Genomic DNA, 18,594 nt, shown 5'->3' with positions numbered 1-18,594 from the left:
TGCTTTTCAGACTGTGCCTAGTAAATATATATTTGTAGTCACCTATATCGGGCAACAGTAATACAGGAAGGTGCTGGAGGCGGATGCTCACTTCAGTGGCAAAGGCATCATCTCATACTGCGCAGGAGGAAGGCAATGGTAAACCACTCCTGTATTCTACCAAGAAAACCACATGGCTCAGTGGTCGCCAGGAGTCAACACTGACTTGATGGCACAAGCTTTCCTTTCTTTATATATATTTTTAATTTATATAATGCCATCTATGGGCATAGCATCTTACGTAGAGTGCTATTGCTTTGGTGAAGTGATTAGGACGCCCTATCCTAAGCACTTATCTTTCTGATAAGTTGACTGAGCAAATTTTGGATCAGGGTCTTGTTTCAATAAGTCTATAGAGTATTTCTGTGTAACTGAATTATATGGATCAATGTATCTAAAATATTGTCCATCAAATACACTAGATACTGTAACTCATAAAAAATCACAGGAAGTTAAGTGGCTTGGAACCACTTTTTGTAAGTTCTGTGAAGATTTTTTATAGGACTTGTTTGATATATTCAAATAATTTGTGTTACTCTTTTTGACAGTAGACATTTCACAAAGAGGTGAAGTATCTATCTATCTATCTATCTATCTATCTATCTATTATTTATTTGATTTATATACCACCCTTCCAAAATGGCTCAGGGCGGTTCAATCTAAACTCTGATTGAAAGAAGCAGGAGCTGAAGGTTCCACAGGCTTTTGTTTATCACTTGCAGATATGAGCTTATGTCACACAAAATCTGTGTTTCCCCCCCTCAAGGAGACTATCTGGCTCAGAGAGCTAAGAAGCGTAAGGCACAGGACTCTGCAGTTAGTGATGTGGCTGCTGGACCATCAACTTCTAAAGCAAGAACTGGTGGCAAAAAGGACCGGGAAAATTTCCGAAGTGCCCTTGTTAACATCATAATGTGAGCATCTTTGTCCTCTTTTCAAATGTGGAAAATACCTGTTTTAAAAGAAAAGAAGGAGTAGCAAAAGATCAGTTTTTAGAAATGTTGTTTGAAGAAGGAAAGAATAGGGCTTCCTGCCCAGCAGCCAAAGGCTGAACTAATTTGTTTTTTGTTTGCTACAAACTGACAGTCAGGAGAGAGCTGGTCTTGTGGTAGCAAACATGGATTGTCTCCTTTGCTAAGCAGGGTCTCCCTTGGTTTGCATTTGGATGGGAGACTGCAAATGAGCACTGTAAGATACTCCCTTTAGGGGATGGGCCCTAGCTCAGTGGAAGGGCATCTGCATGCTTGTATACAGAAGGTCCCAGGTTCACTCCCTGGCATCTCCAGATAGAGCTGGGAGAAACCCCTACTTGTAACTTGGGGAGCCGTTGCCAGTCACTATAGACAATACTGAGCAGGATGGACCAATGGTCTGACTTGTTATAAGGCAGCTTCGTATATTTCTAGAGAGGAGTCTGCAACCAGCATTTTGAGAGATTGGCATTTGAGAATCATTGAGAGCTCATCATCATGTTTCTTTTGTTAGGCAACCAGACTTTACTCCAGAACGAAGAGTTCCTTCCTTAGAAGAGACAAAGCCTGGCACAACAGCGTCTTCTGCTGCAATAGAGAAAGATATTTTGGTAAATAAGAGAACGACTTCTTGATCTAATATCTGCCTTGCAGAAGCAGAAGGGAACGGGAGTGAAGCTGAAACATTAGGATTGTATACATTGACAAGTGCAGCCTGCGATGGGTTTGCAAGGCTATTAGAAGTTGTCAGTGGGAAGCAGCAAGCAAGGAAGAGTGGAAATCCTAGTTCACAGTGTGCAAATGCCAAGATGCTGTGCATACGCACAGGCTCATTGTAGTCAGCACACATTTTCCTTTTCAGTTGATGCTGCTTTAGTGTACTGCTTTTTATTATTTTATTGGGTGTTTATTTTCTAGTCTCTTAATAGATTTGTATTTTTAATATTAAAATTTACTATTTATACTGTTTAAAACATTTTAATAGATTTCTTTTGTTTTAATATGTTGTGAACCACCTTGGGATAACATATAATTAAAGGCAGTATATACATTTAACAAAAATAAATACATTCCTGACCATTTTCGTTCTCTAAGTTCTGAGACACATTTTGTCAGGAAAAATGTCTGCATTCGTCAAATCCAGAAGGAATGTGAGTTTTCCGTAGCATTTTGTTAGAGCACTAATCTCATGTTATGTGTCTGATTTTGCAGAAATACTACTATTACATTCGCCACGGAATAGATACAGAACATGTGGCCCCAATGGAAGACTCATGGCTGGCAAATGTGTTGTCATTAGTACCACAGCATTTGAAAGTGCTCAGTGAAAGTATATATATACTCTCAGATGAAATGAGAGAGGACTATCTTCTCAGTGTGAAGAAAGCAATAGGTAAGTTATTTGAAACTTAATACTAATTAGTTAGATTGGAGAAAGTGAGTCACTTGAATACTGTTCCAGTTTTAAGTTAGATTTTCCCAGTGGTTTTCATAATGTGTTCTGGAGAACCCTGGATTTCCTTGGAAACATATCCATGTTCCTCAGTGAAAATATAGGTAATGATAGACAAACTTCCAACATGGCAGCTGCCCAATACTGCTGATCTTTTCCTGCAGTATGCAGATGCAGAGGACTGTTGGGTGTGTTTTAGGGAGTGCTTTGAGCTCATGTGGTGTAGTGCTGAGGTCCAAAGGCCTCACCAGCACTCAGTATGAACAAGGATGACTGCCGTCAAACACCTCCCCATCGCCAGAATCCTCTGATGTGTGCAGGGTTTTCATAGCAGTTGTTCCTCTGCAAACAAGTTGCTATGAAAAGGGTTTCCTGAAGGTAGAAAGTCTGAAAATCACTGGCTGACACAGAAACTATTTTGTGCATGCTGAATAAACTTTTGTGCACTCAACCGGGGATGGGGGCAGGTTTCGCCAACCTCCCCACCACCCTCTGCAATTTTCTGTGTCTCCTGGGACCCTTAGGGCTGCAGACCCTTAGGAATACTGTATGTCTTCAGATAGCACAGAGGACTACAGAAGGAAGGAAGAAGAGTTGAAAACCATCTCTCCACTGTTGTGCCCATGCAATGTTGTTTTATCCTGTCAGTGGATAAATGTTACATTTATTAATAGAAGAGTTTGAGTGGTTTGGACTATTCAGAATGTTTTGCTGTTGGTTCTGGAAAGTTTTGGAAAGCATGTATACGTTCAGTCCAAAAGTATCAACAGACTGAGCTGGTATTGGAAAAAACCTTTATTCGGGCTATGGAATCTTGTTCTCCATAGTGTTTATTATTTGTTTTTCAGCAGTGTTTACAGTTTTGCCATTTCAGCCCTTTCTATAGAGACTGTTTTTTAATTTCGCAAAGCTTCTAAATATCAAATTGCATTGAGATGCATGCTTTCAGATCTGTGGTATGATCCATAGGACATTCATAAGCCTGGGTTCGGAGCCAGCACGGGACCTTTTGGGTGGCATATCCAAGCTCCTCACAGTGCTCACACACTGCTCCTTGTGCTCGGCAGTTGGAGCACCCTTCTTTTAGTTTCTTTCCGACCGCTTGTTGCTGCTCTGCCCGCTGAGCCATATAGGGAGCTGTCAGAGGAAGGGCTGTCCAGCCCCAATCTGCTGCCACCCCCGGAGGATGGTGGCGACCCTGGACTCTGCTCTGTACTGTCGAGCCGGCGCTGCTGGTGGCAGCGGCCACCCTGCAGATCCCACTCTGCACTGAACCTCGGCGCCTGCAGGAACAACCCCGAGCAGATTAGTTGAAACGGGGAGGGGAAGGATTGGGTGGGTTTAGGTTGGTTGCCCTGCCCCCTTGCATCTGATGCAGGGGGTGTGGCTTGGGGCGATGGGGCGCATGCATGCTTGGCGTGCGCAATGGGGGCTCCTTGCCTTTACTTTGTCCCACAGCCCCCCGGAAGCCTGCTATGCCCCTGTCGACATCTGGTGGGCCACTGTGTGAAACAGGATACTGGACTAGATGGGTCTTGGGCCTGATCCAGCAGGGCTGATCTTATGCTCTTATGTTCATCCAGCCTGTGATGGATTTGAGGTGGTTGAACAAATATGCTGTATTCATACAAGGACGTTTTGTATGATAACGCTGCAAGGTATCCTACTGCTCCTTTACAAGGAGGAATGGCTTGCAACGTTGAATTTAAAGAATGCATACTTTCCACATTGTCATGAGCTCACTTGATGGAAGACGCTGGCCAGAAATATATGACACAACGGCCAGTATTTCAAGTTTATGTTTTACTGCTAAATAGTCAAGTTTAACTGTCTCACCAGGAATACAGAAGTGAGGAGTGAGAAGCCCAAATTCCAAAGTCACAGTCTCTCTGACAAAAGGTCAAAGCAGATTTGACGTGTTGTTTCCAGCAGTTTGTTCAAGGCACAGGCTGCCAAATTTGTAGTCAGCAGCCATGTGCACTTAATCAACACTCCACCCTCGTCAGCTGCCATTGATTCAATCTGGCTCCTGCTGTCTTCTTGCCAGTCTACTCCTCCTCCATAATTCTCTCACCTGCTGCTGACGTTTTCCCCATCTGCGTCCTTGAGGAGATAGTGGCCGTTCAAACTCTGGCTCAGATCCTGACCCTTCTCTCCAAAGATCACCCAGCCCTACTGACCCCTCCTGCACCAAACACTCGCCCTGCCCTGTCTCAGTTACCTCCCCATTCACATCACCGGCCTGCTCCTCTTCAGGTACCTCCCCACTTTCAAGTAAGTCGCCGGCCCCCCAATCCTCTCCAGTGTCCTCGAGTGGGGGCATGACACGCATTGGCATTCAAAGCAACCACAGAAATATTTAAGTTCCATAGTGGGAACATAAGAACAGCCCTGCTGGATCAGGCCCAAGGCCCATCTAGTCCAGCATCCTGTTTCGCACAGTGGCTCACCAGATGCCACTGGAAGCCACAGGCAGGAGTTGAGGGCATGCCCCTTCTCCTGCTGTTATTCCCCAGCAACTGGTACTCAGAGGCATCCTGCCTTTGAGGCTGGAGGTGGCCTGTAGCCCTCCGACGAAGTGCAGTGTAGCAATATAATGTGCTTCCATGCCGCTTGTCAGCTGCTCCAAGAGTTTTTATGAAATGTATGACAGCAATTATAGCACATCTGAGAACTGAAGGAATTATGATATTTCTATACCTCCACGGTTGGCTCTTGACAGAAAGGTCTCCACTAGGTGTAATTATGCTCACAAGTGGAAGAGATTTAAGTTGTATGCAGGTGTACAGGGTTTTACTCCTGAGGATGCGACTATTAGACAAGTACTTTTGTATTTGACAAGTTTTAAAAGCAGTGATTTGGCTAATGTTTCCCTGAAGGTCCTCTTGACAGTAATATCTTCAAAACATAAGGGATGGGATGGCAGGACTGCATTTTTTCATCCAGATTGCAAAAGATTCCTTAAGGGATTAAATAATCTATACACCCCTTTTATTTGTTTTATTTTATTTATTTATTGTTAAATTTATATTCTGCCTTTCATTAAAACAATCCCAAGGCGGTTTACAGCAAAATTTAAAAACAAGATTATAAAAATGACACAGTTAAAATATTAAGCTAAAAATATAAGACAAATCTGATTAAAAAATTTAAAACACAAGTATAAAAACAATGCAAAATACAAAGTGCAAAGAGCAACAGAAGAGACAATCATATAAAAGTCTGGGTAAAAAGCCAAGATTTAACATGCTTTCTAAAAGCTGTGATGGAGACCGAGGAGCGAATAACCGCTGGGAGAGCATTCCAGAGTCTGGGGGCAGCAACAGAGAAGGCCCTCTCCCGCTTGCATGACAAATGAGCTTCCCTCATTGTCAGCACCCGGAGCAGAGTCCCCTCAGATGACCTCATCAAGTGGGCAGCAACCCTTGCGAGCAGGCGGTCCCTCAGATATCCAGGGCCCAAACAGTTAAGGGATTTAAAAGTCAAAACCAGCACCTTGAATTGGACCCGGAAACAAACTGGCAGCCAGTGCAACTCTTTCAAAATGGATGTGATGTGCTCCCACCAGGCAGCTCCAGATAAAACCCTAGCTGCCACATTTTGCACTAGCTGCAGTTTCCAGATATTATTCAAGGGCAGCCCCACATACAGCGTGTGACAGTAATCCAGCCGTGATGTGACTAAGGCATGAGTAACTGTGGCCAGATCTGCCTTCTCGAGAAAAGGATGCAGCTGGCGCACTAGCCGAAGCCGTGCAAAGGCACCCCTGGCCGCCTCCTCCACCTGAGCTTCCAAAAGCAGAGCCGGGTCCAGTAATACCCCCAAGCTGCGTACTTGCTCCTTCAAGGGGAGTGCAACCCCATCCAGAACTGGTGAAATCTCCTCATCCCGATTGGCTCTCCTACTGACCAACATTACCTCTGTCTTGTCCGGATTCAATTTCAGTTTATTATCCCACATCCAACCTATCACGGCCTCTAGCCCCCGATTCAGGACATCCACCGCCTCCCTAGGATCAGGTGACAAGGAGAGATAGAGCTGAGTGTCAACTGCATATTGCTGACAACTCAGTCCAAGTCTCCGGATGTCCTCTCCCAGCGCTTTCATGTGATGTTAAACAGCATGGAGGACAAGACTGAACCCTGTGAGATCCCACAGGCCAATGGCCACAGAGATGAGCAGTAGTCCCCCAGCACCACCTTTTGGACCCTCCCCTCAGGAAAGGACCGGAACCACTCCCATCCTCCTCACAGCAGTAAGTGAATAGAGAAAGACTTACTTGTGCTCTCTAGAAGACTTTGTGAGATGATCGTCCTATTGAGGCAGTCATCCAGGAACCAAAAGAAGGGTGCTCCAACTGCCGAAATAAACGGTCATGCCGAGTGTGAGGGGCAGTGCGTGAGTGCTGCATATTCTACCCGTGAGGTCTTGTGCAGGTACAGAACCCAGGCTTATGAATGTCTTATAGAGCATAAGATACAGGTGAGCAACCTGTTTTTATTCCTGTATACCACTCTTGTAGTTTTAAAAAACAATTAGTTCAATTTCTTTGCCGTTTTTCCTGTTTTGCTGAGCTTATTTGTGCTTTGGTTTTCTTTTAATGCCTTCTTTTAGTTGACTTTGTTTTAAGAGACCCCAGGGAAAAAGAGGAAGGCAAGAAGCAAGTTCTTCTACCTCATCGTCAAGAGTAAGAAAATGCTTTTTCAGAATTTTTGCCTAGAAAGCATAATGGGCAGAATATATGAAGCTGCCTTATATTAAATCAGACTCTTCGTTCACTGAATCCAGTATTATCTACTCTGACTGGCAGCAGCTCTTCAGAGGAGTAGAGTTTCTTTTCTTTGATGCCTGAGGTCCTTTTGACTGGAGATACCAGAGACTAAATCTGGAATTTTATACTTGCAAGCCATGTGTCCTAGCACCAGTATGGCCTTCCTGAATCAACAGATCTCCCCCACCCCGGCCGCCCTTCATGAAGATAATAGTGATGGGAAAAGCTGCATCTGATTTATGTCTGTTATGCTGCTATTTAAGGTAGCACCTACAGGTGACAACCCTAGTTCAAAAGAACCATACAGAATATTGAATCAGGCTAAATATTTGTTTGTCAGCAGTGACTGAGACATGAGCCTTTCTATTAAACAAATGTACAGAAATGCCACATTTAGAATCTAAATGTGGCATTTCTGTACATTCATAAACAACGGAGAATGTACTATATGTTTTCTAAACAAAATAAATATTGCAGTGTTCTCCTTTGTCTGCTTGGACTGAGAATGCTGTACATTAAGTTATGATAAGAACATGTTTTACGGATCTGGAGAGAGAGGGGGGAAAGCCCTCAACTATTATTGTATCCATTAATTGTCATAGCAGAAAATGCTCAAAACTCTACAACTTTAGTAAAGGTGAAGCCCCTATTTTACTGATTTAAATGTCTGTAGAACACAATTATTTGATATTTATTATATCATTGTTTTCCATTAAAATAATCAGACAAGCACAGCCACTGGCATCTAATAAATGCCTGTGAATAAATGGTATCATACAAGGTCCTAAAGCCAAAGATGACAAAAACAATTCACGTAGATGATATTTTTCTTATTCATTAGTGAGTGTTGAATGAGGGTGTTGTTGCTGCAGAATAACATAAGTATGCAAGAGAGATCATCTGTTGAGCCCATTTTTGGAAGCTGGAGTTAATATATTTTTATAATACATGGAAATATAAGATGACAATTGAATTAACCTTGCTCCTGTGAACTCTGTGATTTGCTTATGTAAGCCACGTCAGGATCTTTTTGCGAAAAGGTACAATCCTGGGCATGAACCATGCAGGAGGGAATCCCGCAGGACCCCACAGAGCTCATTATCTAGCTGCTCACTGTAGTTTGTCCACAGAGTGGCTCGTTGGCCCCAGCCTCTTCTAATGGAGCACAAGGCATGGGACCTGACTTGCTGCTGGGCCTGGGAGAGGCGGAGTTCAGATGACCATTGTGGCTCCCACCTTCTTGCCTGTCAGTCTGAGTTGGGAAATGATCCCCTTCCACCCATCTCTGAGTACAATGTGGACTCTGCTGGTTGCCCTATTGGGGGCCGGCTAGGAATTTTTTGTGGGGACACTCACCTGATTGGTTTTTGGTGGAGGCCTTTTTCACCTACCTCATACTATATTTTTAGTTAAGCTGTTTTCTGGCCACAACGGCAGGTTTAGTGTGAACTGCAGAAATAGTGTAGGGTTTGCTGAGCACCTTAAGGCACACATTTGACATAAAGAGGAGGCCTGGTCAGTCTTTAGATGCTTCACAGCTCAGGGAGCTCTGGTTTGGACTTCCTCTAGACTCCTGGGACATCACCAACATCCATTTCAAACTGGTTTTTGTGTGGTCTGTGGGGTGGAGACTGTCCTGGTTGGCCTGTTGGATTATCTCCTATTGGGAATTGACAGAGGGAGTGTGACTATTGGTCCTTTTGGATCTCTCAGTGGCTTTCAACACCATGGTATCCTTCTGGAACTTCTGAAGGGGTTGGGAGTGGGAGGCACTGCTTTACAGTGGCTTTGATCCTACCTCTCAGGCAGACTCCAGATGGTGTTGCTTGGAGACTGTTGCTCTTCAAAACAAGATCTCTGGTATGGAAACCCAGAAGGCTCCATACTGTCTCCAATGCTTTTAAACATCTAAATGAAACCCCTGGGAGATATCATCAGGGGATTTTGTGCAGGGTGCTATCAGTACCCTGATGACATCCAAATCTATTTCTCCATGTCAAAATCATCAGGAAAAGGCATAACCTCCCTAAATACCTGTTTGGAGGTGGTGATGGGCTGGATGAAGTATAATAAACATAGACTGAATCCAAATAAAACAGAGGTACTTATTGTGTGGGGTCGGAACTCAGGATATAACTTCGATCTGCCTGTCCTGGATGGGGTAAACAGTACAGTAGGACACATATGCTGGTAACCTCCAGGCAACTTTTTAAAAGGCACTGAAGGCATATTTGTTCACCCAAGCTATTAATTAGATTTATAGTTTTAATACTTTTAATGTTGGGTTTTAAATTATTTTAACGTTTTAATCATTTTAATTTTGTTTAATTTATATTGTATTTACTGTACACTGCCCAGAGATGCTGGCTGGCTGGTATAAAAATATGTTAAATAAATAATACGCTCTATGTGGGGCTGCCTTTGTATGTAGTCTGGAAACGACAACTGGTACAAAATGCGCAACCAGATTGGACTCTGGGTCATCTCAGAGAGACCACATTACACCTATACTAAAAGAATGACACTGGCTACCAATATGTTTCTGGGCAAAATACAAAAGGCTGGTTATAACCTATAAAAAGCTCTAAACAGCATAGGTCCGGGTTATTTAAGAGAATGCCTTCTTTGGTATGAGCCCCGTCGCCTATTGAGATCATCTTGGAAGCAGGGGCAGAGCCACTATTGGGCAAACAGGTTCAAAGAACCCGAGCCGCCACCAATCAGGAGCTGTGAGCGTGGCCCCAGACACACACCCCCGTACCTGACTTCAGATGCGGGGTCATTATTTCAGTCCCAAACAGGGCCGCACAGCCGAAATCAGCCCGTGCTGCGTTGGTAGCGCGGCTGGAGTGACTCTCTGTGCCTTAAAGGCAGGGAAAGTCTCTCCTGGTCTTGCTTCCAACGTAGTGGGGCCCCGTTTAGGAGAGAGATCAGCCTGCGCTGCATTGGCAGCCGGGCTGGAACGGCTCTCCCTGCCTCTAAGGCACGGAGAGTCACTCCAGTGCCCATTGCCCAACGCAGCATGGGCCAGTCTCCCTTCCACACTGGGCTGCGTGGCCCCGTTTGGGAGGGATACCACGTCCCCCGTGTCTGACATCACGTGGGGGTTGGGGCCAGGGGGCCACGGCAGCTGCACACGGGCCGCCTCCAGCCTCCTTACGCTCCTGCTTGGAAGGTTGCCACAAGCGTCAGTTGCCACAAGCTTTTCTGGTGGTACTCAGGGATGGGCCTACTCCACTGCTGTCCCAAGGGTTTGGAATGTGCTCCCTGTTGAAAGAAGAGCCTTCCCATCTTTCATAACTTTAAAAAAGGCAGTTAAGACACGTTTGTCCACTCATGCTTTTAATTAGACACATGGAATTTAACATGGTTTTTAAATTTAAATTGTTTTAATGTTTTAATTTTGTTTTAATTAGTGATTTTTTATTTCTAAAAAATCCAGAGACATGAGTTTTGGGCAGTATGTCAATATGATAAATACGCAAGCAAGTAAGCAAACAAACTGCAAGGCTTTATGGCTTTGCCGGGCGAGGGCGTGGGGGATGATGCCTGTTGCAGATGCCTGACATTAAGTAAGCTAAGAAGAGCAGCTTCAGCCCTAGGGCAACGCGGGTGCCTGGAGCCAAGGTTTGTTGTCTCTGGTGTGTTGGGCTGGCACTTGCACCATTGATGGTGACCTTCTAGATCTGGGTAGTGATTCCAGTGACATCCATAAATATGGGGTTCTAGATCAGCTTTGGGCAGAATTCTGTAGCCCTTCGAGATGCCTCCAACCACCCCTGCATGAGCCTGCAGTACCTGTAGCAGCGGTTAGGTGTCCCTTCTTCAGTTTCTGGATGACCGCCCACCTCAGCATTCAGTCACTTTGGATTGCATTTAGCTCCTTAGTATACATTTGTTACCTGTAACGGATGATCTGGTAGTGATTCCACAACATTCATAAAACCCACCCGCCCGACCCCGCTGCTGGCTGCAAACTATATAGGCTAATAGCTAATGAGGCACTGCTACGTCGAGCAGCTGAATTGGACACTGATTATTAGGGCACAGCTATGTCAATCAGGGATGGAGCCTGGTGAGGCTCGCTTTGTCTGTCATCCAGAAACTGGAGAAGGGACACCTAACTGCCGCTATAGGTACTGCAGGCTCGTGCAGGGGCGGTTGGAGGCGTCTCGAAGGGCTACAGAATTCTGCCTGAAGCTGATATGCGCAGGTGCAGAACCCCATATTTATGGATGTTGTGCAATCACTACCAGACAATCAGTTACAAGTAAGCAACCTGTTTTTACCGCACTCTGGAGGGTGGAGAGCTAATCCTCATCTGCTCCAATTATTGTTCATTAATAGTTGTGGCCCTTTACTACCAATTCCTGACTTGTGTCTTCGTTGGACTGGGTGCAATCTCCACTTCTCCTGCTGGTCCCCGCTGCCCACTTCACAATTAGTCTACGCATACAGAGCAGAATTGCTGGATGCCCCTATTATGTGAGGCACATGTGAATCTCCTGTTCTCAGTAAAGGCTGGTACACTGCAGTATGCTTAGTACCATGTGTGCCGGGCTGAGGGCCAGCCAGTAGTGGCCAGTGAGGGCAGTGCCAGAGGGTGGTGGTGAAGGGGGGTGGGGCAGTGCCCCCCCCTCAGTGCTGGAGGGGGGAGGGGCAACGAAAAGCACCTTTAAAAATAAATCAGCAGGTGCTTACCAGTGGGGCATCCCAGTGAGGTATCGGCATGGGCCTGGCCTCTGCGTGTGCACAGAGGCTCCATGCATGCACAGAGGCCATGGCCATGCTGCCACCCTGCACGATGCTGGGTAAAGCACTGCCTCCCTGCATGGGATTCCGGGCAGAGCGCTGCTGCTTGAGACTGCTTGCAGGCGCTGCCCGAACGCTGGTAAGCATCTGCAGATTTATTTTTAAAGGTGTCCCTTGCTGCTCCCTCAGTGCTGCCCTCACTGGCTGCTACTGGGGCCAGAGGAGGGAGGGAGGAATTAAAGGCTCAATTGAGGCCTATAGGGATCCTTTGCAGACATGTGAAGAAATGAATCATGCCCATTGGTAGCTTTTGGCTATCTGATAAACTTACTTTTGTGTGTGTGTGCCTCTTGTAACATTTTAAATCCTAAAATGTTTCTAATTGGTTAATTAACTGCTTAAATTGTATGCTTATGGCTAATTAATTTGATAAGGCTTGGGAATTCATAAGGGATTTGGGTTTAGTAAAGGAATTTCAAGACTCGGAAGAAAATCTTACCACCTGCCCTATTTAATTTTTATATGTTTTCCTAGGAGAATATTTTTAATTTTTTACAGGTTTGAGAGATTGGCTTTATCTCCTGAATTTTAAAACTTGATAGAAAGAAATAGATATAGCTACTCTGAATGTCTCTTGGGATCACAGCATGACTAATTCATTTTTTAGGATGGAAGTGGTGCCAAAACCTTGGAACAGATCCTATGTGGCAGCTCGCAATTATATAAATGAACATTTGCATGCCATGAATCCCACCATGTTGGCTGTTCTGGACCTGTGGCAGACCTCTTTCATGTAAGGAATATTTTGAATCTGTATGTGTTACACTTCTGTGTTTAAAAATGTGCGATGCATACATAAATATTTTCTAAAGTAGAAGAGCATAGGAAGATGCTCTGCTCAGTCTGCTTTGCCATCCCTTGTGCTTGGACCTTACTTTCGGAATGCTTAGATGTCTGCTTTCTATGTCTCTCTTTCTTCAATGCCCTTCTCAAAAACACCACTCTTTCAAGATAGAAATAAAATAATAATAATAATAATACCACCACCAGCCTGCCTGCGTTGTTTATCCCTTGTTAATTTTTCTCCCCTTTTTAGCCTACTTTCTAGTAGGCTTATGAGATCACCTGGCATTCTCTGTGTGTGTGTGTGTGTGTGTGTGTGCATGCGCGTCTGTGTGTTCTTCTGTATCAACTTCTGTATCAACTATCAAATGCCTAGACCAATATGCACTAAATAGGGCACAGTTGTAGGGACATATAGGGACAACTCAATGGCATAGTTTGTGATGATGTCATCCACACCGATTCAAGATGGTGGACATGTAAACTTGTGAGGTGCAAGTAGGCTAACCTGTGAACTGCTTAACTGATTTGAACCAAATTTGCTACAGCTGTGGGGACACATAGGGATGCCCAAATGGCGTGGTGTGTAATGATGTCATCCACTCCAGTTCCAAATGGTGGCTTCGTGGATATCTGAGGTGCAAGTGGGCTAATTTGTGGATTGCTTGACCCATATGAACCAAATTGGGTACAGTTGCAGTGAGTGACACACAGGGACACCTCACTGACACCATTTGTGATGATGTCATCCACACCGATTCAATAGCAATAGCAATAGCAATAGCACTTACATTTATATACCGCTTTACAGCCAGAGCTCTCTAAGCGGTTTACATTGATTTAGCATATTGCCCCCAACATTCTGGGTACTCATTTTACCGACCTCGGAAGGATGGAAGGCTGAGTCAACCTTGAGCCCCTGGTCAGGATCAAACTTGTGACCTTCTGGTTACAGGGCGGCAGTTTTACCACTGCGCCACCAGGGGCTCATGGTGGCAGTTGTGTAAGATGGCAGATGTGTAAATTTTTGAGGCGTAAGTGGGCTAGCTCGTGAACCACATAACTGATCTGAAACAAATTTGCTGCAGCTGTAGGGACACATAGGGAACCTCAATGGTATAGTTTGTGATGATGTCATCTACCCCAATCTAAGATGGCAGACGCGTGAGCATTTGAGGCGCAAGTGGGCTAACTTGTGGACTGTCTAACTGATATGAACCAAATTAGGTACAGTTGTAGTGAGTGACACACAGGGACACCTCAGTGGTGTAGTTTGTAATGTTTGTCATCCACCCTGAGTCAAGATGGCAGAACCATAAGTATTTGAGGCACAAGTGAGCTAACTTGTGAACCACTTAATTGGTTTGAATCAAATTTGCTACAGCTGTAGGGACCACATAGGGACACCTCAATAGCGAAGACTGTGATGTCATCCACCCTAATTCAAGATGGCTGACATGTACACTTGTCAGGCGCAAGTGCACTAACTTGTGGAAAGTCTAACTGATTTGAATCAAATGTGTTACAGCTGAATGGACACATAGGGATGCTCCAATGGTGTAGTTTGTGATTATGTCACCCACCCCGATCCAAGATGGCAGATTCCTGAATTTTTTAGGTGCAAGTGCACTAACTTGAGGACTGCCTAACCAATTTGAACCAAATCTGGAACAGCTTTAGTGAGTGACACTCAGGGACACCTCAGTTGTGCAGTTTGTAATGATGACACCCACACTGATCCAAGATGGATCAAGATGATCCAAGATGATCCATCTTGGATCAGGGTGGGTGTCATCATGAACATTTGAGGTGCAAGAGAGCTAACTTGTGGACCCCGGTTTGCACCAAATTTAGTCCAGATGTTGAGATAGTGAAAGGAAAGTAGCCTGATTAGTTCTTATTAGAACAACTTGTTCTTTTTTGTACCCTTCTTTGCCCCTTCCCTGCACTGGTCCTCCACTCATAGGCCCCCCACTCTGCCTCCTGAGACTACTGCTCAGTAAAAATGAAGCAAACATGTGTCAGGACTTTGTTATACATAGTTGTCCCTTAGTTTGCCCGTTAGTTGAAATGCCTCACTTGTGATGCTGTTAGTGCATCACAAGTTTAAATAGGTAAGACTAAGTATTTGTTCTCTCCTCATTGGGCTAGATCCCACGGTTTCCTTCCACTGGAGCAGAAGTGGCCCTTCCATGAGGCAAGGTGAAGCAAGGTGGTCTCAGGCAGCAGCTTATTGGGCACCAGTGGAACAGCAAGGGTTTTTTAAAAGGGAAAGAGGAAGAGTTGGGTGTGTGTGTGCAGGGTGTTGCAAAGTAATTATCTATGTGGTATAAGTGATTACACAGGAAACAGACTTTAACTGAGAAACAAAAGTTTGATATTCATTACTAATTAAACATAGGCTAAGAAAACAATAAACAGATAAACAGTCTCTTATGCAGAGAGAGGGAGAACTTCTCCATTTGAATTCAGGACAGCAAGTAAGGACAGACAAACAAACTGTGACCCCAGCCACATAGACACATTCAAACATAGACAAGCATGCCCCATACAAAGAACTGAGACAATGTCCATGGCAAAATCCCGACACAAAGGTGGTGGGCAGGGGGAACATTTGGTGCCCTGCCTTAGGGACACACAGGTTTCAAGCCATTACTGCAAAGGAGGACGCTGCGTCCTCCGGAGGAAGGCATCTTCCTCTGGAGAAATGATTCCTTGCTCTGGAGGAGGATTCCTTCCAGAGGAAGCTTCTTTCTCTGGAGGAAGAAAATCTTATGATCCAATCCATTGCCTACATTTTAAAAATCCCCTAATATTTTTCTTACAGCATATTTTGCTGTGTCAAATATGGTTTATTTATGGCTTCAGACTACATAAAGGTTTGATCACAAATGAGCAGTCTCATCCCATAGTGTTTAGCAATCAAATGTACAGCTGTTTAATTTTGAACATAGACAAGCGATAAAAATAATTTTAAAAAATAGAAAAGAGCTAAAGCAAGATTAATAGCTGAAAACGTTCACCCTGGTCTGTCAGTATGAAGGCAAACAAGGCAAAATTTGCTTAGCTTGTTGTGTTGAGGCAATGCCTCATTCTGACAGCAAGAACCCTGAAGGAACTAATTGTTGCCAGAGAACATTGTCTTTAAAATATTTCTAGGGTTGTGCCTGATCAGAATAAGCTTTCTGTTCCTGACAGAGCAGGGCCATTAAAACCACCATTATTCATTTAAATCAGCAGTTGAGCCACTTTCCAAATGTGATTTTTTTCAATCCCTGAAGCTAGATTATTTTATTGGTAAATATATTTTGTGACAAAAGAAAAAATAGTAAGAAATATTTGAAGTTTTACTTTTTCACCATTAGTTTTGTTCTCTTAAGTTCCCAAATAGTTATGTCTAACTGGGAAGTTTTAATTGAGTTGTACCTCCTCTGTTTCTGGAGATAAAGAAATATCTGACAGTTCATCAGATAGTCTAATAATGTATACTTTGAAATGAGGGCTAGTCCAGGAAGATAATTCATTTTTAATAATCTACAGCTAATTTTCTTTTGAAGATACTGAATCTGATTAATTTCATTTCACCAAAAGAAAATTGTTGCTCTGGGAACTAATCATGATCTGGAGGGTTTGATCCTCAAGCATTCTTTACTCAACATAGTCTGACAAATATCATTGCAAAGTTAAGAATCGTTATCTCATGCCAACAATGTATTTGTTTCATATCCCTTATGAATGGAAGCTAGACCTGCCTTAAGGGTATTATTGTGATTCAGAGTTTATAGTCTTGCTTGTGCCTTCTTCATCTAGGCCTTTGTTCCTTTTCTACTGGTATGATCTCTGCTGTTTTCCTGTTACCCAAGACCTTAAGATATTTTCTATACAGCTAGTGATGTAGCTAAGGGTATCAATCAGGACTGAAGCAGATGTGATAGTGGCAGCAATTAAATTACTTGTCTGCATAAGTGTTCAGTTCCTATATCATCACATACAGGTGCACTTACATTGTAAGTGCAGACAAAGTCAGAAAAGAAATAAGGAGCTCCCAGCCAGGTTGAGCAAAGAGTTTAAGGTGGGGAGCTAAGCAGATGCTCTGATAACCAACAAAGTAGCTTAAGGCATTTTGCTTACAGAGTTGTTTGGCTCTATAATGACATTGCGAGTCAGCCAGTTCACACGTAGAAGTAGCCTTTCAGCAACTGGAGGCCCATGTGGGTGTGCCAGAACGGCACTAACTCTATAAGCAATATGCCTTTTGATGAATATATTTAGAAATGACAGAGTGCATGTAGAATGTGTAGATGGGCAAATGCTGTGCCCACGGTCAGCATAATAATCAGTTTTGGACCTCAGTCATTCTACCAAATAGAAAAGGCTAGTTTGTTGGTTATCAGATTATCTGCTTAGCCCCCCACCTTAAACTTTTTACTCCTCTTGGCAGGTAGCTCCTTATTTCTTTTCTGACTTTCTCTGCTCTGAACTGTGATGGACAGAGTTCCTGCATGAATGGGCTTTCTCATTCATTTCAGCTGAGGAAGTGGTTCCACATGGTTCCTTTTGTGCATGGGGGAGATTTATCCTTCACCCCAGAGAACAGGGGAGCCTTTGTGGATGGCACATCAGAGCTCTGATACCTACAAGGAATTGCTGGACTGTATAGTTGGCTGTGTTATTGCTCAGATGCATTGTGTGACAATCTTGAGTGTGAATTAAACATGAAAGCTACTGCTATAAAACATTCTATATCAAACAAGAGAAGTGTTTCTAAGAACAGAAAAAGTGGTCCAGTCATTTTCTTTCTATAAGGAATCAACAGCAAAGACAAGTGCAGTGTGAAAATATGCTCATCAAATTGTCCATTTTATGACTCCTGCAGAAATTTGCGTTTAGTTGATAAAGAAGCATTTCACAATCGTAAAGAATCAATGGAGCTTGCATTCTTCCAGAACATAGTCGTGAGGCAAATGGAATCTGCCAAGGATACCCTTTTTAAAAAGTAAGATCAAAACATAGCCTTAATAATTAATGGACCTGAAAGTTATGGGTTGGCCACAGCTGATTTTGTGGCTGAGTGTTCTTAATTGGTTATTGAGGGATGGAGTTTGCCTGCAAAGTTGAAATACTTATTTTTTGAAATGAAAACTAGAATCTGGCTGCTGCAATTAATAATCTTGCATTTGATCTCACTGTATAACATCAGCGTTGATATATATTGATATCTGACACTAGTCGTGGGTATCTCATTCAGCCAAGACTTTTCCTAAATTTCATGACATTCATAATATTTTCCATTTTTGTTTTGTTTTTTTAAGCAAGATATTTTATTTTAGTTCCATAATAAAACTTTGTAAAAGGTTCTGATACCTGTTTGGAAAAGCTCATGTTAGCACTCAGAATCCTATAATGGTTTTGTTTTCATTTTAAAATGCCATTGTGGAGTTTGGCCAGTGGGAATAAATTTAAACAGCATTGTAATATTTTCAAATTGATTAAAGGACAGAATGGCATTTCTAAGGCCCCAGCTAGATATTATTAAGCATGTGATGGGGGCTAGCATGTTTGCTGTTTATTCAGTACACAGGAGCTGGATTGTCCCTCTGTGGATCGGGACTGTGGTGTACCGGGAGAAGGGACTTAACCCTCTGCCCCCAGCCATTACGGATCATGCTTGGCACAGAGGGTTAAACTGCACTCCTCGCATTCCTTGGCCATGATTCATGGGGTGTATGTGTATGGCCTGGCTGCTGTTTGCTGAATATAAAACA

The 18,594-nt window shown here is 43.6% G+C and overlaps 1 protein-coding gene across 7 annotated transcripts in view; it reads left to right on the top strand.

The window, feature by feature from the left end:
- DNAH7 (dynein axonemal heavy chain 7) overlaps positions 1 to 18,594 on the top strand; it is a 249,486-nt gene that overhangs the window by 14,163 nt on the left and 216,729 nt on the right. For 6 of the 7 annotated variants that reach the window (XM_053276796.1, XM_053276818.1, XM_053276788.1 and 3 more), the window contains exons 4-9: positions 806 to 953; positions 1,525 to 1,621; positions 2,223 to 2,403; positions 7,078 to 7,150; positions 12,654 to 12,779; positions 17,706 to 17,825. In XM_053276796.1, coding sequence (XP_053132771.1) covers positions 806 to 953; positions 1,525 to 1,621; positions 2,223 to 2,403; positions 7,078 to 7,150; positions 12,654 to 12,779; positions 17,706 to 17,825 — 745 coding nt within the window. The remainder of the gene's footprint in view (positions 1 to 805; positions 954 to 1,524; positions 1,622 to 2,222; positions 2,404 to 7,077; positions 7,151 to 12,653; positions 12,780 to 17,705; positions 17,826 to 18,594) is intronic. The other variant, XM_053276777.1, reaches the window with a different exon arrangement.

Source organism: Hemicordylus capensis, chromosome 1 (genome assembly GCF_027244095.1).
Source record: "Hemicordylus capensis ecotype Gifberg chromosome 1, rHemCap1.1.pri, whole genome shotgun sequence".
In the NCBI taxonomy this organism is placed as follows: Eukaryota; Metazoa; Chordata; class Lepidosauria; order Squamata; family Cordylidae; genus Hemicordylus; species Hemicordylus capensis.
This window is presented reverse-complemented; position numbering and strand designations above follow the sequence as displayed.